This window comes from Linepithema humile, chromosome 6, assembly GCF_040581485.1.
Source record: "Linepithema humile isolate Giens D197 chromosome 6, Lhum_UNIL_v1.0, whole genome shotgun sequence".
Taxonomy (NCBI): domain Eukaryota; kingdom Metazoa; phylum Arthropoda; class Insecta; order Hymenoptera; family Formicidae; genus Linepithema; species Linepithema humile.
Window position 1 is genome coordinate 23383132 of NC_090133.1, and position 17525 is coordinate 23400656.

The 17525-nt window shown below is 34.8% G+C and overlaps 2 protein-coding genes across 6 annotated transcripts in view; both read right to left on the minus strand.

The window, feature by feature from the left end:
- Nucleotides 1–17525, minus strand: part of LOC105677058 (membralin) — an 89115-nt gene that overhangs the window by 31514 nt on the left and 40076 nt on the right. For all 5 annotated transcript variants that reach the window (XM_067356707.1, XM_067356708.1, XM_012375417.2 and 2 more), the window contains exons 9-10: nucleotides 13408–13491; nucleotides 8302–8434 (exon numbers count right to left, since the gene is read on the minus strand). In XM_067356707.1, the coding sequence (XP_067212808.1) occupies nucleotides 8302–8434; nucleotides 13408–13491 (217 nt within the window). The remainder of the gene's footprint in view (nucleotides 1–8301; nucleotides 8435–13407; nucleotides 13492–17525) is intronic.
- On the minus strand, nucleotides 14752–17301 carry LOC105677113 (cytochrome P450 9e2-like). The gene has a single exon (XM_012375499.2). It carries the CDS (start codon nucleotides 17284–17286, stop codon nucleotides 15589–15591), a length of 1698 nt encoding a protein of 565 aa, XP_012230922.1. The 5' UTR covers nucleotides 17287–17301; the 3' UTR covers nucleotides 14752–15588.

Genomic DNA, 17525 nt, shown 5'->3' on the forward strand with positions numbered 1-17525 from the left:
AACTATAATTAATTTCTTCGTTCTATCGATTTTTATTTTTCAAATGTAGACACCGTAAAGACGAAAGAAAGATAGACAATTGTGAGAAAAAAAAGAGACTAGCGCGAAGTTGGAGTTCGATATCCTCTAAGAATATTTCTTTGCAGAGAGAGAAAGAGAGAGAAAGAGAGAGAGAGAAGAGGGTGAGAGGGTGAGAGAGAATGTGGAAGGGAGAAAGAGGAAAGTGTGGGAGGAAGAAGAGGAAAGCGAAAAGGAGAGAGGGGAAAAAGAGAGGAAAGAGAAAGGGAAACAGGGTGGGTGAAAAGGAGGTAAAAGAGGGGGGCGTCAGACAGGCGCCAGGCGAATAGTACAGACAGTCGACTCCCTGAGGACCGCTTGATGGAACGGAGAGCTGACTTCATTTTCCGTGGACCGTCCTCTTGTTCTCTCCTGTTCTTCCGGCGACTGTACAATCAGTCGCCATTTTTGTTCTCGCGATAGGGTGCCAAAACACAGTATGTCCTTCACAGGAGTTTATATTCGAATCTATATGGACTTATTATACTAATGGAAAATGATCATCCATTGCTTAGCCAATCAAGAGAACTAGAGTAAACGAGACGAAACATTTATTTAAAATATTAATTTTCTCCTTTAACATGAATTTTTTATTTCGTTTTTTTATCATTTTTCTAAGCCAAAATTTTTTTTTAATACATACTTTTGTAGAGACAAATCTATTCTTTTGTTATTTTCTATGTAAAATTTTTAAATTGTATTTGTCATAAGCTTACTAAAGTAGACCGTTCAGTCATATAAATGATATTATTTTTCTTTCAATCAAAATATCAACTTGCCTTTTATTATTACTCTATTATTTATCAATACTAGGTCACACAAATGCAAAATACGCGAAAAGAAATGTGTCGCCGTGTTGCAACTCGTGATTAATATTGTTTAACTGCGCTATACATTTTACAATATTTCGTCCAAAACGAAAAGTCAAGATGGTATTTGCTACGTGACAAGGTGCATGATTAATCGTAAAGAGCGGATAGAAAATTAGTCCTCGTGAGATAATTAACCAGTATAATTAATCGTCTTGACTCCTGACCATACAGTTTGGAATACTAAACAGACTGTCATTTCCATTTCCGCAAAAAATGCGTCTTTCGGTTAGAGGCTCTCTCATTAGCTTTCTGGTTCGTTGTTTATTTTGGAAACAATTTATTTATTATATATTAACAAGTACGTAAATTACAATCAATAACAAAGGAAGCAAGAAAAATCAAAAGCGTGCTTATCGGAGCATTAGAACTATTAATTATTATAAATTAATATAAAAACGTTTTGATCACAATTGCGAGCTCGTTTCAACTTGATAAAATACAAAAGAAAAAAAAGATTTAGATACAAAACAAATATAAAAAAAAAATCTATAAAAATAATTAAACTCAAACAATTAATGTTAACAAAGACCAGACTCACTGACCGCACGCGCAGCACCGACTGATAAAACATGTCAGAGCAAAATGACTTGACATATTAATACTTGCACGTTTTGGTGCAAAATTTATGGTGTGAATGTAATACGTTAAAAGAAACTGTATAATTGTTACTTCACTACTAGTACACGTTAACTTCGGTTAATTCTACAATATTCTACGAATAGGAAGAAGAAGGAATTAATAAAGATGTACACGAAGATATAGAGCGGAACAGAAAATAAAGAGATTCCAATTTTGTACCCCTAAGTGTAGCGGTTGTATGCACAGACTGCCGCGCCAGTGAAGGGGAAACGCGCTTATAAAATTAAGAGATAATGAGAATTAACGTCGATGACAGCAATCTGCGCGCGCTTTGATATCGCCTTCTCTGCGTGATCGGTAAAACAGGTCGCCATGCCGCCGTAAAATGAATATAAATCTGCAACGCTTTAACTTCAAATAAAAAATACAAATGCGGCACGATGCATATATATGTACGCGTTTACCGCGCGAAAAATTCTCAAGAACAAATCTCCGTTTATTTCGTTGCGCGCTATCGTCGTTGCTCCAAATATCTTCGTTCTATTTTCAAGTTATAACATGTCATTATCTTGATTTCATTATTTTAAGAATTATAATTCAGGATTCATTGTTTGCAATAATTGTATCTTATGTAAAAGTTATCCATATAAGTGCAAAGCTTTATATATATGTAATTTTAACGTGCACAGTTTTTTTATGATAAAAAAATAACAAAAACAAGGTGAATACGTCATGCGCGTATTAATTCAGTGTGTCATTAAAACTGGATTCCGGCATATGTTTGTCAAAGGTGAGTTTTATGATGTTTTCAAAATGAAATGTCCATTTGATATATGTAGTTCAAAACGGCTTTGAAACATAAATGGTCGTTGCTTGACATACTTTGTTAAACGTATGTTGTATTCTATCAAGCATATTATATTAAAAAAAAGCAGCAATATCTTTTGTTTGAAGCGATAAAAAAATGTTAAACTTATGCAGGGATTACGCGAGGAAAATATATTATTGCGAAAATTTACAGAACTTTGAAAACTTGTTACTATAACTTCTTAAATATCAATGACACATACACGTGTATGTACGTCATTTAAAAATTAAAGATTTGTAAAGCTTTTTGAACAAGTTTCATATAAAATCAGTTGTTCAAATGCTTAATCGTCACATTATGCTTATGAATCTGAATTTTAATATTTTGACTTGCAGATTTAAATTTGGCAGCATAAGAAATCTAAAATATATAATTTTTATGTAAATTTAATTGTTTTTTTTTCTTATTTTAAAAATTGTTTGCAGTGATGAAGCATTTTTATTTCTTAACAAGTTAAGAACATATCGCAATTTAAATTGAATGTCGGAATCGAAAAAAAATTGTGCGGCTGGTAAATAAAACAAAAGCAGATCAACCGGAAAAATATAATGCAAGCGTAAATACATGATAAATCTACCGGCGAACATTTCCCGCGATATTTGTTTTACTGTTCGTGATTCCCTTCCCTCGTCGTTCCATTTGTATTTTTATCGTATCTATTTTCACCTCGTTTGTTTCGCGTGCCCGTCGGCGCGCGTACGCGCACACTTCCATCGTGAACGTACGTGCATATAGTTAGTCATTTATGTATCTCAAATTCTAGCAAATCCTCGCGAATCTGCCGCTGAACGCAAATGGCACGTATGGACAGTTTCATGCGAGACTGTACGTTTTGAGATTATAAGTTTAATTGGTATTTGCGTATGTGCGTATTTGCATGTCTGCTACAGAAACTCATTTGCGGTGAATAATGCAGCGAATTTGTTTAATCCTGACTCTTTTAGAAGGACCTTCTCCCGTATAGCTTATAATGAGAGAGTGAAACAAATTGTTCTCCAAGATTATTACGTTCCCCGTGTTGTTTTTGTTAAAATACGTAGATATAGATAAAATTATGATAGCAAACACCAGTAAACTTTGTGTCAGAATGTTCATTTTTTTATGAGGAAAGTTATGGACAGTATGTGAAGCATTTTCTCTAATAAGCTTACGACAAATACAGTATTACATAGAATGCATCTTTCTCATAGAAAAAGATCTGTACAAAAGTATAACTAAGAAAATTTTTTTTTCTTAAACTATAAATAAAATGGCTTAAAAAGATCACAAGAAAATAAAATATAATATATTAAAAAGATTAGTATTTTAAACAAAATTGTAAAAAGATATTTTTTGGAGAAAAGCTTTAAAATATAGTAAAAATCTTTATTTTTAGTACATTTTTAAATTTAATTTTCTGAAAAATTTAATGCAAAGTGCTTATTTTGAAGTTGAATTCTGTTTTCCTAAAAAATTACAAAAACCAACTCTTTCCTAAATAAATCCATGCAGGGCATGGCAATTCGTCTTTTAAATCTGCTTTCACATTCTCGTTAAAATTGTACATTCGCGATATTAGAATGTGTTCATCATAGCAGTATCGCTAGCATCGGACTGCTAGAAATTCCAGCATATTTAATATCGTTCGTATTACCATTACGTTTACTTCGACCTTGCGTATCGCGGTCGAATATGGTTGTGTTGCTCATATTGCGTTTTCATTGTGAGTGAATAAGCGTACCTGCACTCATTTGTGTACCTGAAATTCCGGCAAATCCTCGCGAATCTGGTTCGGCGCGCAAAAGGCACGCAACGATATATTCGCTCAATCGCGGAAGCTCGTTGCGTCGCGCCGCGCCGCGCCGCGCCGCATCGCGTCGCCTCACCTCGCTTCGCCTCGTAGCCCGTTCGGTTCGCGCATGGACAATTTCATTACTCGTATTGGGGAAGGGGGGTAGCCGATGGTACGCGGTGCTGTGGAAACTGCACGGTGGTGTGTGCGAGCGAACTACACTATTAAATGGTGTCCTGACGGGCGCCAGTTAGGTGCAACCGTAGTATAGCCCATTCTGGTCGTGTCACTCTGAATCTATTTGCATAGTAATGGCGCCGCGTGCGCCACGCTACTCTTCCACCCCCTTTACGTATAAATACCGCCGCGGATTGTCATAGGAAGTGCCGTCCATCCGAAGCGGAGCTTTCCTTATTCCTTTTTACTGGAAGACTTCTGAAAGCGTTTGCTTTCTCGTTGGAAAATGCTTCTCAAGAACACTCTACTTGTTGCACAAACTTGAAAAGCCGGTGTTAGCTCAGTTTTTAGATTAAATCTTATCATATACATGTATTTCGCGAAAATCGGATTTTCCACAACGTTAAACTTTATTTTGTTCCAATATTTTATCAATTGACAATGTGCGATTTAATGCATGTAATTGGCTTCGTCAAATGTTTCAAGTTTGCATGGTATATTTGTCATCAGTTACGTCATTTTACTCTCTCAAGATTTTCGACGATTTCAGGATTGAATTGACGCATTTGTACGTATCAGTTAGTAATGTTAGATGATTTACAAAAGATGCCCGAAACCTAAACGGGCAGATAACATCAGGAATTGATAATAAGCCGGATGTATCTTTTCATAAAAATACTTTTTGATAATACAATGTTTTTATTTATTAACGGTTAATACTCGATTTTCGTCTTTTGAACATTTCTTTCATATTCTTTTAGATACGCCAGTGAAACGAAATGCGAAAGACAGCGATGAACAGTACTCTCTCCTTCCTTTTCTGGAAATGGAACCAATCGTGCACTATCTATGGCGTATCCGAGTCTACGTTACGGATCTAAAGTGCACACGTCCCTCTTGACAACCCTCGCAGTTCGATATATCGCGAAACACTTCTTCCTTTTCTGTATTTCTGGTCCACACTGTCGCCATTCTCATCAAGTGATCACATTCTAATTCCATTAAGAAGGTGAGATAATTACATGTGCGAAGAAACAGTGCATAAACCTAGTCATACAATATGCTATTGGATGAAAAAAATATTACGCGTCTGGCACCAAACTAACTTTTCTCAACATAAATGTCCCGCAGTATCAATATGTTATTTCCCTAACAACTCATGAAAGATATGTAGTTACTTTAAATATTGTGCAAAAAAAGTTATCATAATTTGTAAACATTACATATCTGTGAATATCGTATTGAATATCGTATCTTTTTCACTTCCGCTTAAGAAATTTACCCGCAAAGAAGTTTCTATTTAAATAAAATTATTTATAATCCCGTTATTTAATTTAAAAAGAAATTTCCGGGAGTATTAGTTTTCGTATCACTTATCTGACGATTAAGAACGCAAGAACGTACACACCTCGGTATCCATCACACTCGGCAATCCATTTATTTCAACTCTTCATGAAGGATCGTCTGACTTTTCATCCGAGATCGCAACAAGTTCACTTGGAATTAATTTTAACTCTTAAAACAATTTACAATTGTATGTATCAACGATTTATAGTAGCAGAATATTTATACCAAGTTCCGCATCTCATATTGTAGTATTTTATCAATCATGAGCACAATAAAAATGGATATTTCTACGAAAAAACAAGCGAGAAGAAGGATCGAATGAGAACCTTGCTTTATCAAGAAATGTTAGATGAAAAAAGAGTAAATACAAGAACCTGGCAAGAAGCTTTGTTCGAATTAAATTAAAAATACATTCTTTTTAACTACCAAGCATCTAAAACCGTCTCCAAAATCAATAAGTTTTAGTTATCAGAGATATATTAGATCGAAATTTTTATATCTGGAATGCAGAATAATAAAAATTATTATACACACGTTTGTCGTATTTTTTTTATTCAACGCATTCGTCTCGCCGTCTGCGCTTAGATTTTAATTTACGAGCGATTGTGAAATCGTAAGAAGAGTTAAATACGGACTATCAAATAAACCGTGTGTAAACGGGAGTCGAATTTCTAATTAAAAGTGAATGACCCGTGAAAACAGTCGATAGATAGTGTTCACCGGCACCCGTAATGTACGTCTAGTGCAACCTGCATCTAATCTCAGAACTGCGTTTAACACAAAATGTCGTATATACAGAAAGTCCAATTATACGAGCGTGAAATGTAGTGAAAATGAGTTTAGTGGACTATAGGAGCAAGTTACCACAACAGCTATAATGCCAATTTGATAATATTAGATATCGCAATCTAATCGAAAGATAAATACTTAAGAGCTTTCTCGATAAATTTGCGATATTTTATAAGTAATACTTAATCAGTTTTTAGCGTAATTTAATTTCCAAACTTTGATATAACGCATAGAGGTAATTGTAATATTATGATCGTTTCGTTACTTAAGTGAAAACGCCATTTCGCAGGACAATTTGATTTATTTCGCAGACACGCATCGCGCGCCCTCGATAACGATCTCGATTACTCCTACCTGAGACGCTGTTTCGCTCATGCGATTAGAATTGATCCTAATTATACTTCAGTGTAAATCCCCTATTAGAAGACTCTGCGATACGATAGGATGCACAATTCGAGCACGCGGAGACTCGAATACTATTACCGGCGTCAAATCTATTTAATTGTTGTTAATACCAGTTCTAATGATCCATCTCAAATCTTCAGTCCAACTACAAACTCAGCTTTCCACCAACTCTGAGTAAGCTCGACACATATCGAAAATATAATGCAAATCTCTTGACGAAAGTTTCGTCATGTATTAAGAATTTTCAAACAAAAAAAAACTATCAATTTTATCTTTTTTTCAAAGAACAAAATTTGCCAGAAAAAAATATTGAAGACAAACTCTCTTTTATTATAGGAAAAACCTTATTTGACGAATAGAATGATCATTTAAACTTAATAATTAAAGATTAAGCGAAGAATAATCGTAAAAGATTTTTTAAACAACAATTTTTTTTTCACCTGAAATATTATCGGAATAGTTAAAAATAATTTACGACTATGTCGATAAAAAGAGAGTAAAAATTAATTTCACTTCATATCTTTAACACAGTCTACATATTTAAACCTTGGAATAGTTGCATAAAAATTAGATTGATAATAATATAATCTGTACCGTGTTCGAGTAGATCACGGCACTCTTCGGCAAGTCCGTCCGTTGGCGACGGCTTTGTTTAATTGTCACCTAATGTCTTTAATGTTCCGTTATAACCCTTCGTTCGTCCAGAGAAATTGCCTCGCAGTATAGCCCTTGCCGCAGATCTAAGCTACCTCAAGCGTAAAGCCTGATCTCTATTGCAAAGTTCTCAGCTCATCCTCGCTTTGACGTCTCCGCGTAGGATCAACCGGATTGTTGAATCAGTGTATCGCCGTTCGATGTTTGCGAAATGTACATCAATCGTCGTACGTTTATAGCCGCAAATCAACGAAGCGATCCGATTTATCAAGCTCGACACTAATCGCATCATGTGAAGATACGTTAATGATTAAAAATTTAAATCAATTGCGCATGTATTCGGTGGATTATTTATATTCTTACTGAAACAATCCGCATATGTCCAGAATCAAACAAGAAAAGATGAGAGATGGTCAAATGTATTTTTAACTTTTTTAAATATGATGATATCTGTATTGCAACATTATGCTAATAATTCCTATACATAAAACAAATACTTTTGTACCTCCGTTGTAAGAAACACGTGCATTTTTTTTACAATTGCAATTGAAAAAAAAAAATCTTTTCTTGGAGTATTTCAAATGCTCTCGAAAGAAGCCTGCCGGAACAGATGGTCGCAGCAGTTTTAATCGACTATCGGATTGAAACGAAAAAGACTGCTCGCTAGCAGGTTAAATAGAACATCCGACACGTAAGACTAGCTATTTAGTACTACTGCAAATTCACTACGTAATCCATTTTAATTAAATGTTCCGATTAAAAAGTTAATCATAATCACTTACCTTAGCCAGTGTCTCTTCGTAAGAGCTGTGTGACAGCAGATAGCATCATATTGGTCAGCAAGCCATACTATCAGGATTATGTAAAACGCAGTAGTTGTATCATTGAAAAATTCAGACATAAGTGCTTCCATTCCTGAAACGAAAACAGAAAATACGTCATAACAAATAACTGAGTCATATATCATAAGTTATAATCATCAAAGAAGTGCTTTTACTTTTGTTTGAAATATTTCATATTAAAAAAAAAAACATTCTCTGTCTTTTAATATTATTACAAGCACTTATATATGTTAACATGATAAAACGCGAGAGAAAAACATTATAGTGTAGACATATTTTTAATGTGTATATCTTGTAAATCTTTTTTTTTTTTTAATTTATTATAGTGTTAAAAAAATCCAAAATTTAGATATTACTCGTTAAGTGTAAAATAATTAATCAACACCAATCGAGAAATTAAATTTGTCTTTCAATTATTGCCTCTCGATTAAAAAACGTTCTGCTTTAAATTGTCGGCAATTTTATATATTACTTAATATATGGTAAATGATTTTAAGAATTTCAAATAAAGTAACGATTTATAAGAATCAGTTAAGGATAAATGACATCAAGCTCGATGAAGCTTGCACGAGACAGAGTAAATATGGCACACGCCGATCGTAAAAGCCGAAGAAAAGCATTCGTCATCATGTGCGATTGCCATTCTTTATTTGCGTGGTCTCGCAGTATTAAATCCAGTCGGGCCATATATACATAGGTTTTCGAAAAATGTTTTCGTAAGTCGAAAGAGAGCGGACGCGCATATATTACGCGAGAGGTGGCAGATCTTGTGGCAGTGCTAGATGAAGGTACCCCGGGCGCGCAACCAGCGAGGATGGATGATCCTGAGACTAAGGGCGTGACGTTAGATAATTAGTTTCTCGATCGGACGCAACACGACGGAAAGAAAACAACGTCGCGAGAATGCTAATGAGAGCGCGACCCAACGTGTCGTTCGTATCTCGGATGTGTACGCAACACAACTAAAATACAAAAGTACAAATCGACCGGGAGACGTGGTCTGACAGCGCTCACGGTGGTAGCTCGACAACGTGAGAAATTACTTCTTAAGAAAGCGAGGCGACTGATTGTCTCGCGAAGAAAAGAAACTCACTTACACCGCTATTGTAACAAACGTAATGTTCACATTAGAAATTTTACAAATATACCCCACCTGCCTAAACATATAAATTACCGTAAATTTGTTCTCAATTTATTATAGATTTTTCAACAAATTCAGAATCGGAATTATTCTTATTATAAAATTCTCCGAAAACTATCGCTCATCGAGATTTTTTCGTCCACAATGTCGAACATTGCGGTGAGGCAAGTGTAAATAAAATTTCGATATAATATTCGGGCAATTTGACTGAAGCAACATATGCTAAGGTGAAAATAATCGAATGCGATATCCTACGATATCGTACTTGAATATCCATGAATCAATTACACATCGGCTTGTGCCGAAAGGATCGTTAACATCGGATAATATGCGGATAATGCACTCGTTTAAATGCATACTAGTCGAACATTATCTCACCTTATAAGGTGACCCTCTAACATGGTATCCTAGATGATCGCGTACGGGGGAAATCCCGACTTTATTCCTACCTTCTCGTTCTCCCAATTTTGACAAACAGTGACTACGATCGATGTTCAGTAATCTCGTGCAGTTTTAAAATTGCGCAGATAACACTGCAATTTATATTACAAACGTTTCTCTGACAACAAAGCGCCTAATTTTGGAATATGTTAAAAAATATGTCAAAACTATGTGTTATTATTATGTAGAACGAAAGTTGCAAAAGTCAATACAATTAACAATAACATTACCTCGCATGAGTTTGTTATTTGAAAAAAAAATTATTTTCCGTAGTTTTTTTTAATAATGTCAAACTGACAATTGAATAAATATTAAATGTAAATCAGATAGCTTGAATATGTCTGAATATTTGTAGCTTGTATCAATAAACTTCTCATATCCCGATAACGAAGCTGAATCGACTCACAGTTTTTATATCATTTTTTTGCCTAGAACAACTTCCCGAACAGGCTGGCAAAGTTTGTCGATTTCGTCGCGAAATATCCAGTAGAGTGTATAAATTTATATCTGACACAACGCGAAATAATATCCGAATGTGCATCGTCCGCTTTCTAAAGAGGCGATAGCTAATAATGTGGTTAATCAATGGTCAACTGTATATGGCCATCGTTCACGTGTCATCGACATCGAGTAGAGCCCGGTCGCTGCCAATATTGCGCGCAACCTCAGCCGAACCCTACCCTATCTAATGGACATAATATTTCCCGCTGACCGAGCATTACGAACATGTTGAGCCTAATCTCAGATCCAAGATTGAACATACGTGTCTGGTTTTGATCGAACGCGAATCATGCACATATAGTCATAAATACACAAGCGATCTGTGTAGAACTTTTTGTTATCAAAAAAATTGTTATTTTATTTAATTCTCGAAATTTTGACTCGCTCGACTCGCCAGTTAATCCTGCATTAATCGACGCATCTGATACGAAAGAACGAATGTCGGAACGTAAACCTGCGACTATCGCGATGCGAATCATTGTTTCAACTTGTAGAATAGATCTAGTCTATCTGGTATGAAAAAAAAGCTAAATTTTTCTCAAATTTCTGGGGACACAAGAAGACGGAGAAAAATTTACAGACTTTCTTCATCGGTGTCGAAGATTATCCGCTTTAATCCATAACGTTGACATATTCGCGCTCATGCGCACATGTACAAAATATGCTAATATGTATACGGCAGCTTCGTCAATGTTGTAAGCAGATAAACGGAATGGCACATGGGTGCAACGTGTTCTGACCGTCTCTGAGAATGTGTTTACAGCATGTTAGGCGGTCGATCATGCGTTACTGATGCACAGAGGCGCCGGTGTGCCTTCGTTCTTTGACGTTCCATTATGCAAAATAGTCTTTCACATCGTACCTGACACCAAATGCCGAACGACGCGTGGACGATTTGACGTGAATTCACGCTGATGATGCCGCGAGCAAACGCCAAACGAAATACTGCCCATCAATGACGAACGTCAAAGGCAAAAATTGGAAAAAGAATGCACCAAGCCAAACGGCACAGATAGAGAAAACATAAAAATGCGTCTATACTGAAACCGATCGGCTCGTGGTATCTACCGAGCGAGTAAAACGTGATCACCAGCATGTTAAATTGATTATTGACTAGAGTCGGAAAACATCAAACAAATTCGAGCCCATAAATCACTTTTTATCAATCGGCAGAGACTACACACTTCTGTGTACAATACATATTTTAATAAAAAATAAAAAATAGTCTTCCACCAAATCAAGTTCCAAAATTATTTTTTTCCTTCAGAAAATTTTGAAGTACTTAAAATCATCCCCTAATAGTACGATATTATTTTGTACTTTCGGTGCCTGTTATCTTAAAAATAAAAAAAATATTTTTTTAATGACATAAAATAATACTAGAAAAAAAAAGAAACAATATATTTTCTTTAACCGAAGGCAACATGCGGCGGAGGAGTGAGAGAAGGTTAGAAGGTTGAGAGTCGCAGAATGACGGATAGAGAGCAGGATGCGATACGGGAACCGGAACCTATTACTCCAGATAACAACTTCCCTAAGGCTCTTTTTCCTTCTCCTACTTCCAACTACGTCGACTCGATATATATATACATACATACGTACATATATATGTCTCAATTTTTGTACATACTTGGCAATTTCTGCAACAAGAGTGCGGATCCGGAAATTTACTACTGCTATTGCCATATTGCTCGATTGTTGACCGCGTAATGAGTGATATACATACAAATGAATAAATTTCTTATCAGATTGATTACTTGTATTAAAATTTAATGAATGTAATTCTGATTCCTAAGATCTGATATAGAATCTCGATGTCTATTCATTGAATTCGTTTATCAATGACGCTACTAGATCATTGATAAATGAGATAAAAAAAGTATCACACTGTTGATTGTGTTGATATTGTAAAATTAGATACTTATTGTTAGAGAAACAAGCAATTGCAAATTACAATTATAACTAGATAGTGTACAAAAGTATCACAATTCAGAAAGAGAACAAAGATCGTAAATCCAATTTTATCAATGTTTTTTATAGCGCGAGAATTAGTCGTATTTTATGTAGGTTAATTCGACCATTAGTGTCAACGAACATACGAAGCGTGAAGTGGAGATTCAGGTAGAAATGGAAATGGGCGTCGCGCGACGGCACAGACGCCGCTGCTACTGCTGCTAAATGGGTTCCGAGCGGGTTACCCAACTGTTGCGCCTTCATCAGAAATTTATGCAGAATCCTGGGTTAACCGTTCTGGCCAATCAGCTTTGTAACCGAGCTAACGTCCTAGTGTTGAGGGAACGTGAGCACAACACGGGCAGTTGTGATTTCGTAAAAAGATATTTAATATTTCATACATACAGTTTGCAACCAAACTTTCAAATATTTACTTGAGAATTTATCTTCGAATGGTTATCTAAACCAAAATAGAGCACTTTCCATTGTCAATTAAAAAAAATTGTATAAAAACTGTTTTCGGAAAAAATATGAAAGATAATTCTAATATAATGTGCAAAAATTCCAAAACTGTTACATTAAAACTTGATGGATATAAATATTATATTATTCGACTAACTAAACTTTAAATGATATGTAAAATTATGAATATTTTGAATTGCGTATAAGTTATGCAATTCAAGTTACGCATTTTCACAGTTTATTTTCAAAAAGAATCAATTAAATTTACGTAAAAATTTGCATCACTATATTACGTCTGTTAAATTCGAAAATTTTAATTAGATATTCGATTTCAGCAATTTTAAAAAAGGACAAATAAATGGACGAACATATGGATTTTGCAAAAATCCTATAGAAATACTTTTTTGGAATAATACAATTATATCATTAACACTTACAAAGTTAAAGCAAACAAAAATATCCTATAGAATTTAAAAAAGATACAGAGCAAGAATAAATTATTCTAATAAAATAAATTAAATTAGCTCACAAAAAATATGTGTACTTACCGACTAACGCCAAAATTACTGTTAACAGTGAAGCAGCTGGCAAAGACACAGTTAAGTTAAACTCCAGCATTTGTATGAGATCAACTGAAACAGATCAAAGAAATATGTTTTTTAGTATTATGTTTAATCTAGATATAAAGAATACAATATTTTTTCTCTGATGTTATTTTATAAAGAAATATATGTACAGAATAATACCCAAAATTATAATATAACCGGCAAGAGATGATTTTTTGTAAATTAAAACAAGTCAAAACTGCAGAATAAAATTCTTGATTCTTTATTTCTAAGAAAATTGAGAAAATTAATAGTTTTACATACATACTTAAATACGGTACGCGCATACACAGTTGTGTAAATCATCGAAGGACAGCATGCTACATGGAAATCGTTTTATTCCGGCTTGGAACAGCTCGAATTTAATATTTATCAGGAACATCGTGGTGGAGACTTCATGAGCAGAAGGTTATTACATAAGTTCAGCACTGTAAAAGAATCGTGTCGCGTCCGACGAGTTGACTCAAAGCTTGATACGAATTAATTTCGAAACTTCGTCAATCTTGATTTAAATTCCACAGAACTTTCTATCGACACTTTAAGCGCTCTTCGTATATTCTGTATTAATTTATTTCTCATGCACGTCTATCCGAATAAAATACATCAAACGGGATGTATGTAATTAATCTCGCGACTATTACGAAATTATTTTTCCACTGTTATAAAATGTAAAAGCCAGAATTGAGCGCGATAAGTTTATGTTTACGACTCTCTCAGATAATCATTTCAGTGCTTTGTAAATCACAAAGAACCAAGGCTCAAGAATAGATTAAAAATTTATAATCGCATCGTTCCGCGCACCCGACAAGGGTGCAACAAAGCAATTAAAAAGTTAATATCATCACTCGTTCTAGACGAGCGTCACGTAGTTCGTTGTGAGTCGCGTCTTTTTTTATAGGATAAGCAGTATCATACCTTACAAATTTTCATGATACTCCTGGCGGCGCAATTTAATGAATTTTAGATTTTAACTTATCATTTCCTAACTCTTCACCCTCATCAATTATAAAAATTTGCCACGATCTTTCGTCCTGTCCTGCATAATTCTCTCTCTATAGTAGTATAGTTATGTTCTTCCTTTTACGTATAGTTATATTGGTTTTTTCTTTTTGAAATTAACCGCTTTAATCACTTTATTCTATTCCAATTAAATCAAATATATCAGAAACAAGACAGATATTATATATATGTATATATGAGAATCGATTTCAAGAATACATCAAATGCATCTCAATAATGTCGCGACTAATCGAATTTCTAATAAATTTAATCGATAGCATATTCAAATATTATATAGCAAGCATATCTTTATTTTGGATCTGCCAAATTATAATAAGTGATTAAGACATTCATTATTATTATTATTATTATCCTTATTAAAACTGCATTGGCACTGCTTACACTGACATGCTAGCATGCGCGTGCAAATGATAACAAATTTAATTTGATTTTGTTAAGGCTGAAGTGAATAGACAAGATACGTAATTTATGTCATACAAACAGTATATTATGTATAAAAAAAAAACAATAAACAGAACTTTGATAGTGTAATGTGTTCAATAAATTAATAAAGAAAATGTATAGGACATTATATTGTCAATGACAATGCATACACGCCTTATTTGAAAACTGACTGCCAATGATAATAATGTATATGTATGTGTGCGTCAAAAGTATTGCTATATTTTTATTTTAAAAAATTAATTTATTTTTGAGTATGCACATATTTTAATTCATTAACAATCTTCTTTTATATACAAAAAGTATTGTATAATAAACATATTGAATATTTCTACTATACTCTTTAGCAAAAATAAAAGTACAAATTAAAAAAAATAAAAATTATATAAGTTTTTAAACAACAATTCATGTAATCAAAAAAAGTTTATGCAAGTCATTCATTATAATATTTAGTCTTCTCATTTCTCATTAGCAACTCGATAATATAATGCAAAATGAAATAAGTAATATTAAGCACTTGACGTTTGAATTGGTGATAATAAATCTTATAAACGTTCATCAGTTCTAACAATAATTTACACATACGTGAAAGATATGCCGCAAAAAAAATATAATAACAAAAAAACTTCTAAACACAGCTATATCGTAAAACATTCCAGTGTATTACGTTTTTCTCTTTTCTAAACCGATCCAAAATCCGCCCACAGGTTTCAACGCAAACTCTTTTTTATCAAACACGACAGGTTCAACAGTCTTCTCCGTGGTCTTGAGAATAAATTTTCGTACGAGATGAGCTATCAAAAGCTTTGTTTCCATGAGAGCAAACCGATTACCGATACACTTTCTAGGCCCATGTCCGAACGGCAAGTAAGTGCACGGAAAAATGTTGTCCTTATTTTCATCGCTAAATCGTTCGGGATCGAACTTTTGTGGATTCGGAAAGTACTTTGGATCGTGATGCAAGCCATAAACAGGTATCGTCATCACGTCATTCGATTTGATAGTTACGCTCTTGTAGCCTGGTTGTGACGGCGGTAATTCATAATCCTTGAAGCAAAGCCTGTCAATGGAAGGTACCGGTGGATACTTTCTAAGAGCCTCAGAGACCACCATGTCCATGTAAACCATTTTCGACAGTGATTCGTAAGAAATCGTATCGTTTTCTTCACTAAGATGCTGCTCCAATTCCTTACGCAAGCGATCTTGGATATCACGATTAACAGCCAGCTCGTGAGCGACGAAACACATGAGCGTTGCGGATGTGTCGAAACCGGCAAAGAAAAAGATGAAAGCTTGTGAAACAATATCATCCAATGTCATCCTGTGAGAATTTTCCTTGTCGCGAGCCTGCATTAATAAGTGAATCATATCCGGCCTGATGATACCGTGTTTTTCTCGAGCCTCGATCGTTTCTCCGACAACCTTTTTGAAGAATTTCGACGTGGCCAATGGGATAAAGGACAAACCGAGCAACTTGGCAAATCGCGGGAAGAAACGTAAAAATATGAACTTGAGCATAGCCAGTATTCCAACGGAAAATGTAGTGGCCTCCACACCTCTTGTGTAGAATTCATTGTTTTGCTCTTTCATTGAATTCACATTTATGCCAAAAGCCGTCGTGGCAATCACATCGTTGGTGTATCGTCGAAAAGCCTGTTTCGTCTCAATGGCGAGACAAATTTCGGGATGCTCGACCAGGTAATCAACAAAGTCAGACGAACATTTCGATATCAGTTCGAACATAAATTTCATCTTGCTGGCGGTGAAAGAAGGGCTCAACGTGTTCCTCATTTCTTTCCAGCGGTCGCCGCGCAGAGAAAAAATGTTCTTAGCAAATAGTGGTTCCACTTCTTCGTTAACGAAACTGCGATGATCCGGAAAATGTTCAAAATCCTTCACCATGATGTCCTTTATCAATTCGGGATCGCGCAAAAGTATAACAGGCATGGCAAATTCCGATATTCCAACATACTTAGCGTCCGGAAGGTAATTGTATATATAATGACTGTAATCAACAATACTTAAGTGACCCCTGAACAGTTTCCAACCAACTATGAAAGACGACCATGAATTTGGCAGGTAAGGAATGCCTTTTTTCTTCCAGGAAAAGTACGCAAGATTCATGTAAGGCACAATCTTCACAATGCCAATTAGAAATAAAGTAGTCAATAACAGCGCAAAAGGTGACGAAAATAGCTGAGGTAACTCCATCATGATGCCGTGATAATGAACAGACGACTGCTTTCGGACGAGACGTAAAACGTAATAAATACAGACGTGTATACTCGCTAATGCGCATCGTATCAAGGCAGAAACGAAGAGGGGAGAAGAGCAAAAACATTTCATTAGCATTAGAAGCATGGACGATTATTACGTCAAAGAAATATAACTCTTTAAACGTGAGAAACAGAGTCTTTTACTGTGTCATCATATTAAACTTTTATTAGAAGTCGTATCAAAAATTTTCGTTAATGTCAAATGACAATGCATTTACGTCTTGTTTGGAAACTGACTGCCAGTGATAATAATGTACATGGATGTATGTGCGTCAAAAGTAATGTTTTATTTTCATAAAACAAAATAAAATTTATTAACGATAT

Bases quoted from the DNA above. Each gene is read 5' to 3' on its own strand.
- LOC105677113 (XM_012375499.2), bottom strand. From the start codon at position 17,286: ATGCTTCTAATGCTAATGAAATGTTTTTGCTCTTCTCCCCTCTTCGTT.